Source organism: Propithecus coquereli, unplaced genomic scaffold (assembly GCF_000956105.1).
Source record: "Propithecus coquereli isolate 6110/MARCELLA unplaced genomic scaffold, Pcoq_1.0 Scaffold25, whole genome shotgun sequence".
Lineage (NCBI taxonomy): Eukaryota > Metazoa > Chordata > Mammalia > Primates > Indriidae > Propithecus > Propithecus coquereli.
In genome coordinates this window covers 6,826,951-6,841,298 of record NW_012148063.1, presented here as the reverse complement: position 1 = coordinate 6,841,298, position 14,348 = coordinate 6,826,951, and the positions used below count along the sequence as shown (strand labels likewise).

At 48.3% G+C, this 14,348-nt stretch overlaps 1 protein-coding gene across 2 annotated transcripts in view; it reads right to left on the bottom strand.

Annotated features, from left to right (window-relative positions):
• Positions 1-2,840: 2,840 nt before the first annotated feature.
• Positions 2,841-14,348, bottom strand: part of TULP4 (tubby like protein 4) — a 158,604-nt gene continuing 147,096 nt past the window's right edge. The window contains exons 11-14 of one of the 2 annotated variants that reach the window (XM_012646852.1): positions 13,354-13,447; positions 10,327-10,470; positions 4,972-7,472; positions 3,192-3,353 (exon numbers count right to left, since the gene is read on the bottom strand). In XM_012646852.1, the coding sequence (XP_012502306.1) occupies positions 3,237-3,353; positions 4,972-7,472; positions 10,327-10,470; positions 13,354-13,447 (2,856 nt within the window). In that variant the 3' untranslated portion in view covers positions 3,192-3,236. Of the gene's footprint in view, positions 3,354-4,971; positions 7,473-10,326; positions 10,471-13,353; positions 13,448-14,348 lie in introns of both variants that reach the window. The other variant, XM_012646853.1, reaches the window with a different exon arrangement.

Sequence of the window (14,348 nt, the reverse complement as noted above, 5' to 3'; positions counted from 1 at the left end):
CCGAGGTCACCCTCCAGCTTTGTCGGGGAGGGAGCAGGCTTGACCCCAGGGTCTCCTAACTTTGTGCTGTGATTACGAGATGAACACGGCATGTTTTTCCAAGCCCTCGCAGGACAGCTGACGTGGGAGCAATGGCTACGGTGGAAAACATGCCCTGCGTAAGTCCTTTGACTTACACTGCACCAGGGCCTGGAGAGCGTCCTGCTTCTCCGGCCCCAGTTTTTCTCGGCACGTACATTCAGTGGGTATACTGCGCCTTTGGTTGGATGAGGTTAGAGATAAATTCAAAACTGGTTTTTATGTTTGTTAATATACCACTTCCCTCAAAAAGTCATGGATTCTTTTTGTAGTTGGCTTTTTACTGAAATAATATTTTTAAATTTAAGGATTCAATGAGGTATCTTGATATTTATAAATTGCTACTAATAAACATTAAGTGCTTAGAATTCTGCTTAAAGTACTAACTTTAACCGACAGAGACTGAATGGAGGCAATTTTTTAAATAAGTAAAACTACCACCATTAACTTAAAAGACCCCATAACACAACTGCACAGCCGTCAGCTGAAGTCTGACTTGGTGCGGGAGTAACTCCTCCTCTGAGCCCTGGGAGCAGAGCAGAGACAGGCGCTGCCGCGCACTCGCGTCTGCGACACAGCGAGGCAGGAAGCTCGTGTCTCCATGCGGGAGAAATGTCTTGGGGAGTAAGCTTTTAGAAAGTTAACTATTTGCTACAAATATCCGCTTTTTCTTCTTACATGTATTTGTGGTTTCATTCCGAGGACTTCCTCCTATATCTGCTCTTATTAAGAAAAGTTCTAAAATATAACCTTTTGTGGTCTTTATATCTCAAAAACCAATCAGAATTTAAAAAGTGAAGCTTATTACTATTTCCTTCCTTTGCTACTCTCATTCTAATAGGTCTCCCTTCCTCATTTCAAATCAACCTTTATTTTTAACTAAAAATAAAATTTTCAAAAGAAGGGAAAATATTATTTTAGGGTATGTTATCTCAAAGAAATATTCTTTGTATATAATCAATATTACAAAATATAAAAAAAGAATTATTTTTAAACAAATAGGAATTTTTTTCCCCAATTAGAAAAAGTTACAAATCGTCCAGCAAAAAAATCCGTCTATCATATCCTCTTTATTTCTTGCAGCAAAATATACTGCTATCAAGTAAGTCGTTACAAAGATACTATTTTTCTAAATAAATAATAAAATGGGCATAACTCACCAATACATAGTAACAAAATAATTCCTAAGAACACTATGAAAAGCAAGATAAATAATTATCTCATAGACAATAAAACAGGAGAATTGCATTTAAATTATTTTAGAAATAGGCTGTAACTATTATTGCACAACTAATAATAAGCACTGAAACACCATATCAAGCAACAGAAACTCACATAACAGAACTAGATAATTCTGAATACACTGATAATTCTTTCTGGAACAATGTACCCACCAAAAAACCAGGCCCAATACTTTTAAATACAAAACGAGAAACTCAAGTGTTAGCTGAGAGCTGTCTGTCACCATATTTTAAAACCTGGTTGGTATTTCTTTGGGGTTCAAAGAGAATGGTGAGTAATGTCACCTTGCTCTGGGAAAGAAATGGCCCAGTTTCTTTTCTAATTTTTAAGCCAAAACAGGGAATTAACAAATCTTTTAAATTTGAAAATACTTTTCTGTGCCATTTTCCACTTGTCTGTTTTCAAATAAAATCCAAATTCAGGACCCCAAACCAGGAGATAATTCCTTTGGCCCTGCCCTAAACACCACCACTATGAATAACTGAAACATCCACTGGTCTTGTCATCAGGGCTGGACGACATTGCCCAGTGTTCTCAGGCGGGGGCGGGGGAGGGGGCGCGGGAAAGAGTGCCAGGTAGACTTTTCTTTTTGCAATTGAAGTGTGGTCCACCAATTACCTGAAGTGTCATAACTTTAACGTTTTCTCAGTGGTTTCTCTCCTTAGTAAACAATCTGTGAGGTTAATAAACAACTTTTTTTTTTTTCCCTTAGAGAAGATCATGAAACTTTTGCCAAAGATTTGACCATACCCTACCTTTAATACCCTGGCAAATACTTAAAAATCTTTTGGTTACATTTCTAATCTGATAGAAAACACTTCTAGTCAACTGAATTTTAATGTAGCCAAGAGGAGGAAAGGAGTGGTTTCAAATCAAGTCTTGTCCATACTTTCAAAAAGAGAGAGTGTAGAACAGTGATACCTAATGGGAAAGATGTTTACAGTAACATGTTCCAGATTAAAACAGAAAAGGGGCAGAGAGAAGAGAGGCTGTTTCTCGGCTAGTGACTCACCACCGCACTATCTGAGGAAGGATCTTTGCATTTCAGCCTCAGCTTCTCTCAGCGTCAGTCAGACTGAATGATCATCACTGATCTACGGAACTTGGACATACGACGAAACTAGAGGGGTCTTCCAACGTAAACATCCTCAGAAGAGGAGCGTAGCCCTTGTACTACTGTGTCCCACAGGGAGTCGCCCAGCTGTCCTCGGTGTGTGAGCCCGTCCCTCTGTGCCGCCCCTCCTCACTCATCCCTTCCCCAGTGTCACCAATGAGCAAGTGACAGCACCCCGGTAAGGAGCCAACTTTTATTAGTCAAACACAGTGCATTTGCCCAAATACCCTTTGTTGATCCAGTCACTTTCTGGGGAATAACACAGTATGTGTGAATACAATGCTGTCCCTCCCCTTCCCCAAGAGAACCTGTATCTTCAGGATTTTTGGTTGTGTTTTTAGAATTTTTTTGTTTTTACCCTAGTGGTGATGGAGGAGTAATAAAGGCTCGGTGTCGTGGAGGACGCACCATAACGCACGCGCCCTCTGTCTGAAAGCACAGCAGGCTGTAAGGCAGTCTGTCTTCTTCTGAAGGGCCCTCGTCTCGGTCACCAACATAAGCAAACACAGCAGACGGTTACCACGGCCAAGCTACATTTCCTGAAAGAACACCAGGTGCCCTGCAACCTTTGCTTCCCAATGCCACGCTACGGAATAAGGAAAGAAAGACAACTAAGTTTAATAAAGCCCAAATAAAGACGACAGAAGGTCGGCGCCCTCTCCTTGGGCGTGACGGGCCTTTCCAGTTTCGCGGTTGTCTTCCGGTCCCCCGGCTCCCGGGCCTGCGCGGGCCGCTCTGGCGTCTCCAGTCAGACCTCTTCGAAAAGCTCCTCCGCCTCTCCGTCCTCCCCTCGCCAGTGTCTTCACTTGAGGCGCTGCGTCACGTTGGCCAGGGCAACTGCAAAGGCCTGCACGGCTGAGAAGGGGGCCTGGAAGTCTAGAATGTAGGCGTTGCCGTCGATCCGTCCAAACTGCATCACCTGGCAGAGGGCGGGGAAGCAAAGACATTACCGGAGGGCGAGGCGGGAGAGAGGACGCGGGCCTGCGCGGCCCTGACGGGTGCAGACAGCGCAGCCCGTGAGACGCTTCTGCCCACACAGTGGCTCTGAATCTACCAAGCTTCCAGGTCACGCTTCTGCCCACACAGTGGCTCTGAATCTACCAAGCTTCCAGGTCTGACCGCAAGCTCGTAGGAAATCAGGGGACACGAAACACATGAAACAATGCGACGGGGAGGCCGAGCGAGATGCAGAACATGGGGAACTCTACAGGTCAGATGAAGGGGTTTCTTTGCCGAGGACACAAAGGAGAAGGAAGAGAAGAAAGAAGCATCTACAGGCCAGGACAGACTCCGGAAGGGAAGTACCAACTGTCACTGCCACGGCGTCACCGCTGCACGGAGGCACTCCCTGGCCGCCTCCCCCACGATCCCCGCCTCACCCTGCTCCCTCGTCTTCCCACCACTTCCTGGGACCACTCCCCGCGGGGTCATCGTGCCACACCCTATCACCTGGGCTGGCTTATCTGTGTCCGCCCCCACCGCCTCTGTGTGTACCACGATGGCAGGGCTTTCTCTGTCTCCCTCGCTGCCCAATTCCAGCACGAGAACAGGGGTCCACAAATGTCCTGTGAAGGGCTGACAGTAAATATTTTAGGGTTTGGGGGTCATATGGTCTTTGCCACGACTACTCCACTCTGCTGCTGTTGGACGAAAGCAGCGGTGGACGGTACTTAAGCAACTGGGTGTGGCTGTTTCCAATAAAACTTTATTTACAAAGAGAGGCAGCAGGCCAGGCTGGTCTTGGGCTAGTGTGCTGACCCCTGGCTTGGAGGATTGCCAGGCACACAGCAGGTACTTGATAAATATTTGCTGAGTGAATTAACAAAAATGTGAATTTAAATACGAGAAGTGAAAGGAACCTGCAGGATGGTGAAGAAGGGACTAGAGCAGGACTAGAGCAGCCAGCAAATACACGGAGATTTACATGTCCTCAGGGACTTGGGGGGTGACTTAAATACACAAAGAAACAAGCAAACAAAAACCAGGCAACAGTCTAGGGAAAAACTACAGAAAAAAGGAAATGTACAAAGCACAATCCACGGTGGCTGGGACTCCTGTTTACTAGCATGAGGTAGCCAGTGACCACGGATTCACCTGGGGAAGGTGGGGAGGGCAGGCCGTAGGGTGCACGTGGTGGGGGGCAGGGCGAGGAGAACCAGCCCTCGCATTCCCCAGAGGAAGTCACTCTATGACGCCCAAAGCAGCAAAGTCAGTGAATAGAGTATAAGCATGTTCTTTACGAACATGATGACAAATACCAGAAAAAAAGAGTTGGACGCCCCAGCCTCTGGGGGGGTCAGACGGGGCAGCCAGGTTTCCTCCTAGGTCTGGTAGAACCATGACTTTAAATACTCGGGAGGCACATTGCTTGGATTGAAAATAAGTACAGGATAGCAGTGGCTACACTGAAAATCATAACCCCAACTGGCTCCGCCTAAGAGGTATCAGTTGTTTTCCACATTTCCCATTCGGCCTTTTGAAAAATGCCCCTTGAAGGTCAGGGCACTGACAGCCTCACCAGCCCCTGCGCGTCTTACCTGCCGCCCCTCCAACTCGATCTGGAAGTTCTTGGCCGACTCCTGGGTCACCCGCCCTCCGAAGTCCAGCTGGTACACCTGGGTGGCCTCGTTCCACAGGGGCTGCTTGTTGGCCATCACATACACGAAGCCCTGGCTGCCCAGCCGCCCGTCCTCCTTCTCGCTGGCGCGCCGGCACCGGGACTCCTCCAGCTCGCTGGCGGCCCGGGGCGTCCTCTTGTTTTTCCAGCCCTTCTTGCTGCCCTGGCTCTGGTTCATCAGCTCGTCCCCGCTGATGAACAGCTCGGGCTCGCTCTCGGAGCTGTCCTGGAACTCGTTTGTCTTGTTCAACTTCTTTGACTTCAGCTGGTCTTTCTGACTTTTCACTTTCTTCTTCTCTCTCCCCAGGCGGGGGCTAGAGATAAGGGAATTAAAGTCACTCAAAGTCCTGGCCTCCTTCTTCACTTTGCCCTCAGTGATGGCCTGAACGTTTCCTTCCTCTGCCCGGCTGTCCAGGCGCTTCCGGTTCTTCTTTCCAAATTTTTCTGTCCGCTGAGGAACCGGGCTTTCTGTCAGGGAGAGGACTTCCTGGAAGTTGTCGGTCGTCTCTACCATCGCTTCTGTGCCCATGTGGCTCTGGAGGTCTGGGGGCGGTGGGGACACGAGGGGCTTCTCTACCACCAAGTGTGGCTTGGCGGGGAGGGTGCTCTGGGGGTTCTGCACGGGCGGGCAGGCGCTGTAGGAACTCCACGGGTGCAAGGCGACAGGTGGCAGCTGTAAACTGGAACACGTGCTGCTTCCCGGGTACATGGGGGGCAAGGTGCAATAGGAGAGGCTGGGCGGGTACACCGGCTGGAGGACGACGGCAGGTTCCTGTTGTGCAAACTGTGTTGGGGACAGGGCGTCTTTGGGAGAGCAGGGCACCTGCGCTCCGGGCAGAGGGGGGTTGTTATAGCTTCCTGGATACGGCACTCCCATCCCATAGCCTGTTTGGAAAGTGGCAGTGGGGCTGGCGGGAGACTTGGGGGACACGAAGGGCACTCGGGACATGTCCAGGTGCTGGCCCTGACCTAGCATCAGAGGAGACAGTTTTAAGGGGTTGGGCACTACAGTCTGTGCTGTCCTTTCCTGAGGAACCCAAATGTCCTCACCCAGCATGGGGTCCCACTGGTAAGGGGGCGGCCGTTTCATGGTGACAGCAGCTTCAGGCAGTGGGGAGTGCCTCAGGGGCTTCTCAAGCTGACAGTGCTGGGCCAAGGCCTCGTCCTCTGTGAAGGCCGAGTTGACGTAGTCGGTGCGGTCGCGGGAGCTGTCGGGTGGACTCAGGAGGCTGTAGGAGGACTGGGAGGCCAGCGGAGAGGCGCCGACGGCATGCGCCAGGGCGGCGCTGGGCTGCGAGCCGGGCCCCGCGCTGCTGCACTGGCTGCAGGTGTACAGGGCGGGCGGGGGCCGAGCCGGGAGCTGCGCCGCCGCCCCCACAGGCCCGCCCTTGGGCTTGGCAGGGGGCTGCAGGGCCGGTCGTGGGCTGTCAGCCAGCTGGGCCATCTTGAGTGCAGCCTCTCGGTTGTTCCTCCGCAGGGTGGCGTGGATAAGGCTGCTGTCGGGTCTCTGGACAGCGGCCCGCCCCTGGGCCAGCTGGCTGGCAATTTCAGGATATGGGGGTGGGTCCCCAGTGGGGATGGAGTAGCGAGGGACGGTCAGGCGGTTCAGGGTGGCACTGGTGCACGGCTGAGGGATCTTCTTCTCGGTGGCTGTGAGCCGCAGGGTGGCTGAGCTGCCCGGGCCGGGCAGGGTGTAGGTGTTCTGCGAACACAGCATCCTGGTGCGAGGCCGGCACACCTCCTCCACGTTGCCGCTGCTGTCAAAGGTGGTGATCCTCTCGTAGCCCAGAGGGGTCTGGTAATGCGCTGATGTGGGGTAGAGGGAGAAGTCGCTCTTCTTCAAGCACACGTCCACCGGAGGCTGCGGTGGCGGCAGAGGGGGTGGGGGCGCTGCTGTGGTGGGGGCAGCAGGGATGGTTCCTGGGTACGGGGGAGGAGGGTTTATCTTTGTCACCTGGACCTCCTGGGGGGCACTAAAGACCACAGCATCCCCTTCAGCTGCCAGCTGCGGCGCTGGCCGCAGGGTCTTGGCTGACTTCGGCAGGTGCTCGTGGTCGCGGTCTCCATGGCTGCCTGTGGGAATCTGCACGGGCCCCTGTGGCGGTGGCGGCAGGGACAGGTGAGGGGGGTTTGGAACGATGCGGCCCATTTCCACACCTCCAAAAATCACCTGGCCAGGACTGCAGTACCGGCTGGAGACTGGGTACTGGGTGGCACTGTCACTTGCATGCTCTGCTGCCCCCACAGCTGTCGTCTGGTTGGTCAGGACGTCCAGCTGCACGTTTTGATTGGCCAGCAGGGACTGTACCAGCCCTATGCTCTGTGTGGGGGACATAGCCTGAGCTGAGCTGTGGATCGGTGCGATAGGGATGTTCACGGTGCAAGGTGGGTTGCTTTCCGGGACACCAGATGCTCCAGTCACTGGAAGGAAATCAGAAAAAGAACTGCTTGCAAGACACTGCCACAAATTGGGTGAGGATAAGCAATATCTGGTCCCATCCAGTCCTTTTGCACACAGAATGCAGTTGCCGGAGACTGGGGTCTGTCTGCTTGGGGAAAGGAGGACTGTCACACAGTTAAGTAGGTTCGGCAGGCAGTCTGCTGGCTGCTGCTGCTAATTAATGGAGCTGTCAGAGCTTTTCAGTGAACTTCCTTTTGAACCTTCTGAATGTGGCACCATGTGCCTCAATGGCACCATCACAAATCATTGTTTAAAGAAGCTTTTTACTGATGATATTCACAAAACAGCCATCCTTTTATGTAAGAGGGCAACGGCCCGGCGGGACAGCGCACTGCGGACTCACGATACCTGTGCTTCTGAGGAGGTTCATCCGTGATTGTGAGCTGGTTAGTGTGAGAAGTGTCATGCAACAGATGTGTATTTGAAACGTGTATGTAAATTAAGTTTCTGTAAATAGAATCATGTAAAATGTGGTAGAGGAACCAATGAGAAGAATCTTCTAGCAAATCTGCCTATCAGGTGAAATATCGTTTCCTAATTCATCTGCTTTTTAGCATTTCAAACAGCATGTAAGGTAGAGCCACATGGAATAGAACCCAGCAGCATATCCTATCTGTACGTGGCGGGAGTCTAACAGTGTGCATCCGAACAGTGAGCTGCAGACAGGCGCTCAGAGCCACCGCCTGCACTGCCCTATGTTAGGTACCCACTGAGCACTCTGGCACCGTGGCTCCCCACTCAGGGAAAACCGCCACCAATCCAGAGGCTGAAGCATGGTGCTAAGCACTAGGTGGCAACTAGGACATGGTCAGGAAATATGATTTAATGGGCTAATTGTAAAGGCTGGCTGGCCTTTCACCAAAAGAACTACAGAAGGAAGCCAGCTATTAGTTTATCAAAAGTTTAGCCTGGGCCGGGCGTGGTGGCTCACGCCTGTAATCCTAGCACTCTGGGAGGCCGAGGCGGGCGGATTGTTTGAGCTCAGGAGTTCGAAACCAGCCTGAGCAAGAGTGAGACCCTGTCTCTACTAAAAAAAATAGAAAAATTATCTGGACAAGTAAAAATATATAGAAAAAATTAGCTGGGCATGGTGGTGCATGCCTGTAGTCCCAGCTACTTGGGAGGCTGAGGCAGGAGGATCACTTGAGCCCAGGAGTGTGAGGTTGCTGTGAGCTAGGCTGATGCCACGGCACTCACTCTAGCCAGGGCAACAAAGTGAGACTCTGTCTCAAAAAAAAAAAAAAAAAAAAGTTTAGCCTGCCCTTGATGCCTGTAACAGACTCTCCCCCATTCCTTGGAGTCCTCTAGCAAGATATAACTATACTCCGGCTGCGCAAATCTGGGTCCTGTCTCGTCTGCGGTATTTCCTGTTCAGATCGTCTGCCAGATGTTCTCTCATCTGTATGGAACATTGACGGCAGGTATTTTGCCCTTTAAAGGAGAAGAGCCTCTGTTGCGTCACCATCATGAAATCTAAGCCCTCCTCTCAACTGGGAACCACAGACAGTAACAACAGCAGCAACAGCTGAACATTAGAGAGAGCCGCTATTAGTTGCATTTTGAGAGAACAGGGAGGGCACTAAGGGGAAAGTGTAAAAGTTGTAAAGATTCTGAATCCAGGATTCCGAAATCGCAGGGGCTGCGCTGTAAAGCCTAGGTGTAAGGCTCCACCAAACTGTGGGCGCTCATGTGGCCTCACGACCTTGCCATCAGGACTGCATTAGTCTGGGACGCTTGCTCCGCCTGCGCAGCAAAGGCAGACTGCAGGAGAAGGAAACATGGCTGCTGCTGGAAAGGACAGTAATCATCTTTAATCACCTTTCAGGTAAAAATCCTAGGCTGAGAGAAGGTAAACAACTCCCTCAAGTTCAAAGCGGAAGTGAGGAGCAGAGCCCAAGTTGGAATGTGTGTCCCTCCACGTCCCATAACTGGGACCAGAGTCCCTCAGGCCGTGGACTTCTGGCTCTGGGAGAAGTCGTGGCTCATGTCACGGCTCCTCTGGCTCAGAAACAAGGTACTCTCAGAGGAGTCTCTGTATCTGTAAAATTACAGGTAGACTTTTACTCAGAAAGGCAAATGATTTTCAAGTACCCTCGAGTAACTGAGAATGGTTATATGCAACTACTTGGCAGACTCATTAGAAATCATTCTAATTTATTAATCAAAGTAGCGCCCTTTAAGAACCGCCCCCCAACTGGGAAACACTTAAATTAACATAAGATGATACAGATAGAGATATTTACTATTTGTAAACTGGAACTTAAAAGGCATGTACTAGATTTTACCTTTAACTCAGGCCGGGGCTCTATGCATTGAGACATCACTACACAATGAAGAGAGGTGTTTAAACACAAAGGCTTTGTGTCCTGGAGCTGGGGCAGGTTTGAGCACATGGGAGTGAGGTACTCTCTAAGCAGGGACCGACAGGATGAAGGCTGGCCTGGGTCTATGAGACCGGGTCTTAGTTCTCATTTTATTTTGCCCCGATTGGTATTGCAAACTTATCTTTATCTGGGCACATGACTAAGAGGGTTATTGCAAAGATACAATGTGATGTTAGAAGTGCTCTATGAGCATAAGGCATCACTGTCACCTTAACATCCACACTCTGGTAGCTCCTGCCCTTCCCAGATTGGTACCAGTCTGTGACCTTACTCCTGGGACATGCCACAGCATCCATGAGCCTCACTGAGGCAGGTGCGAATTTTCCAAACCCAGGTAGCAGTCTGTGCTCCTCAACCACTTCCCACTCTGCCCGCTTTGCACAACCCATAAGAAGGGTTGTGACAGACAAGTTCATGCATGCAAACACACCTGGTAAATCATCTTCATCTTCACTGAAAACATTTGGGTTGAAGACAGGTAAATTAATATAGTCCATGGAAATCTTCCGAACTTCTGGGAGATAAATGGTCATCTGCCGCGGCTGGAGATGCAGGAGGCTGGTTTTATAGATTACTGGTAGGGAGGAGGAAGGCCACAGTTAATAGAGACACACTGAGGGAGTCAGAAGTGTCAGGAGAGTGCCAGGAAGAGATAGAGGGCTGAGGTTTTGCTGCCGCCCGAAGCCAGATCTGTGCAGGCAGGACTCGAGTCTGAAGGGAGCTCCCCATCTCTCCCAGCACTCAGCGTGGCTTCCCCAGCCCCGGTTCTGGATTCAGTAACCACAAATTCTTCGTCTAGCTTGGCCACTTTGTCAATGATTTATCTATAAAGCTACAATTTTTGAATGTTAAAAATGTATCTTAGACTTAAATTCTTTTTTTAGAATGAGTTAGGGTATGAAAAATATATTTTTTAAAAATCTCACTTGCAATCAGAAGGATAATTTGGAGGAAATAGTTGTGATCACCAGAGTGCCGCGCTCAGGGGACCTTCGGGCAGTCAGAAGCTGTCTGAAAGCTGCCGCGAGGTGACGGTGACACGGCGTCTAGGAGGAACAGGACGCTGCCTATCAGGATAGAGATTTATAGGGAATTTCCATATAGGTTTTTTAAACTCTGAGATTTAATTTGATTAACAGGGACATTTAGGAGAAAACCTAGGTTGCAACTAAAATATTTGGAGGAGAGAAAATAAAAATAATGAATCTGAATTTAAATTTCACAGTAGGTTAAAATCAGGATGAAACTGCCCTGTCAACTTTCCTTTGTGTTTAATACTCTGCGCTGTGACACAGGCAGGCACAGAGATTCTTTGCTGTGTTTTGTTAGGGTAAGCTGGACTCCATCCCCACAGCTGCCACCCCCACGGCCTCCTGGCTGACTGGCCAGCGTCACGGCGGCGCTGACCGCGTCTGCCGCAGTATCTGTGCAGGGCTGGCGCGCGGATTGCTCTGGGCCAAGGCGACTCTTCCTGCCGACAGCGGAAAAGGCCTTACTCGTGTGCTCATCTCTCTTTCCCACAACAGGGAGTACAAATTCTCATTTAAACACTAAGAATGATGCATTAATGTGCTACTCTTTGTCATTCAGCTTGACAAGGGCAATAAAACAAAACATTGTGGGAGGGATGGGAAACAGTATCAGTTGCCCCCAGGAAAGCGAGTTTAGGCAGCTGGTGCTGAGGATGAGAGAAATTCTACTGTGTATCCCACTGAATCTTTTAAATTTTCAATCTGTTTTATATTTTTAAAATTAAGAAATGCCAAAAATTAAAAATAAAAAAATGTCATGGGCCAGGTTCTAACTGAAGGAAACAACTTATCCAACATGGGAACAGCACTCACTTTTTAAGTCCACTAGAATGTCATATATGGTTTTTTTTTTTTTAAAGATTTAAAGAGGTACCACATTTAACATACCTTCTAGAATTCAAGAGTTAATTTCTTTTTTCTAACAGAATCAAGTGGAAAATTCTTTTAGCTTGACAATAGTAACTTCATGGACCAAAATGTTCTTTAAAAAGGTCAATGATTAGGACAGTAATTCCGCTGCCGTCATACAGAAAGCTCCTGTCTCAGGCACTTGCTCACACTAGGGGAGCGTGTACCTCACAGGCCCTCTCATTTTAAGACCTACTCAATATCCAAGAATAAAGGGAGAATGAAATGATCCATTACATAAATTCTCACTTCCATTCCCTTTTTCAATATTTACTGTATGCAGATGGCTAAGCTCTTAGCTTACTGATATGGGATAATCATGATATTCAAATAGTGGTTACTAAAAATAAACCATATCCATCAACGGGACACTGATAAATAAATGAACAACAGGCTTTTGTAGTCACCAGAGAGTTTCCAGGTTTTTGAATATAAGAGGTTTCTCTGCATTATGTATGTACGGGGACAGTCTATTGTTACTAATATTTCCTAAGTCAGTTTTATGTTTTACTTTTATTCCTCTTTTTCTTTGAGGTAAGAAACCTCTAAGTTAAAAATCCAAATGCAGCACTACTGAATAAATCTCTGAGATGCATCCATAATAAGAGGTCTTTTAAACCTCTGATTTACAAGAATAATTTATATTAAAGGACCTACATACGAAACAACTCTTACAGGCAGATTCAGAGTTTTTCAAAAGCCATTTTTAGCAGATTCCACAGAGCCCATTTGATATGGAGGGACACGGCCCCACCTGGTTGGGCTGGCCTTGCAGAGAGACATGTCCAGTGTGAACATTAGGCAGCCAAGGAAGACGGGCTGGGTAGCAAGGCTCCTCAACCCACACAGGGCCTGTCCTGCAGAAGGGGGCTACTTTGAAAAGGATCTGCAGTTTCCATTCTTCGTGGTCTCGGAGGTAAACATGACAAGGTATTACTAGTCATTTGGAGGGAATACAGATCAGAATGCAAATTCTGGGTTCTGGCCCAGCTTTGTATTCCTCCTTTGGTTCAGTTTTCCTCTGTGTCTCAACTTGTCTTGGGCAGGGTATTTATCTGGTACTGAGAAATAAAACTTATAAACATTTACCACTAAGAACTGTACCAAGAGCCCACTTCTCAGAGTCTTTGATGCCTTTGTCTCCACTTTCTCCAGAGTATCTTCTAGATATTTTGACTTGAGAACCTAAACATTGGTACCAAAATCTGTCCATAGTAAAAGGCCTAAAAGTCAAAATATCTAGAAATCTCTGAGAACTTTCATAGAGATTTTGGCTATTTCTGTTACTTCTATATTTCTATTGTTTTTGTAAGTCAGGGCCTATATCAAAAAATGAAAATGTCACAGGCAAAAAACCAATTTGAGTGATAATTCTACTAGAGTCAAGGTTTGGAGATAAAATACATGCTAATCTTTTGCTGTCTTGGATGTTCATCTACTTTTAGCTGCTACTGGGTGAAACTGGACTTTTTCATCTGTCCCACCTGGGAATGTGCAAGAATAGGACGAGGCCTTACCTGCACCGAGGTTGGTTGGCAGGAAGGCAGCCAAGCCCACGATCTTAAATTTGGTTCCCCAGATGTTAGACGTGACCTGAGCAAGATAGTTGTGCTGTGGGGGGAACAAAGGAAAAATGAAGAATCACCATCTATTGCCATATTTTCTACTGGTCACTTAGTAGGAATGTTAACATTTATAGCTTAAAAACTACATGTATGTGCACAGTCAGAAATACTCATTCCCAACCTCATTCTACTATTTTTTTTTTTTTGAGACAGAGTCTCACTGTGTTGCCCGGGCTAGAGTGCCGTGGCGTCAGCCTAGCTCACAGCAACCTCAAACTCCTGGGCTCAAGCGATCCTCCTGTCTCAGCCTCCCAAGTAGCTGGGACTACAGGCATGTGCCACCATGCCCGGCTAATTTTTTTTCTATATATTTTTAGTTGTCCAATTAATTTCTTTCTAATTTTAGTAGAGACGGGGTCTTGATCTTGCTCAGGCTGGTTTCGAACTCCTGAGCTCAAACAATCCGCCCGCCTTGGCCTCCCAGAGAGCTAGGATTACAGGCGTGAGCCACCTCGCCCGGTCCATTCTACTATTTTTAAGATCAAAGATAACCAGAGCACGTGGGCACCCAGTTTCTAATGGTGGCAAACTGAGCTGGGTGTGAGGGGTGGCTGTGTCCCAGCATGTCCACGCATGTGGTTTAAAGAAGCCACCGAAGTGATCTGGACACATTTTTCTTTCCCCTTCCTTTCCCCAGTCACTCGGCTAGATAGGGTACCGAAATCTGAATCCATTTTTATATTTGATATTTCTCCTGGAAACATCAGTTGCACTGATAGTATTATGTGCTGAAACTACCCAATTACCTGTTTTCTCATTCAATTAAATTTTAAAAAATACAAAACATTATTTCTATGCCTGAGGGGGGGAAGGAGGGAGGGAGGGAGCGGGAGGGAGGGGAGGGAGAGGGAGAGAGAGAGAGAGAGAGAGAGAGAGTGTGTGTGTGT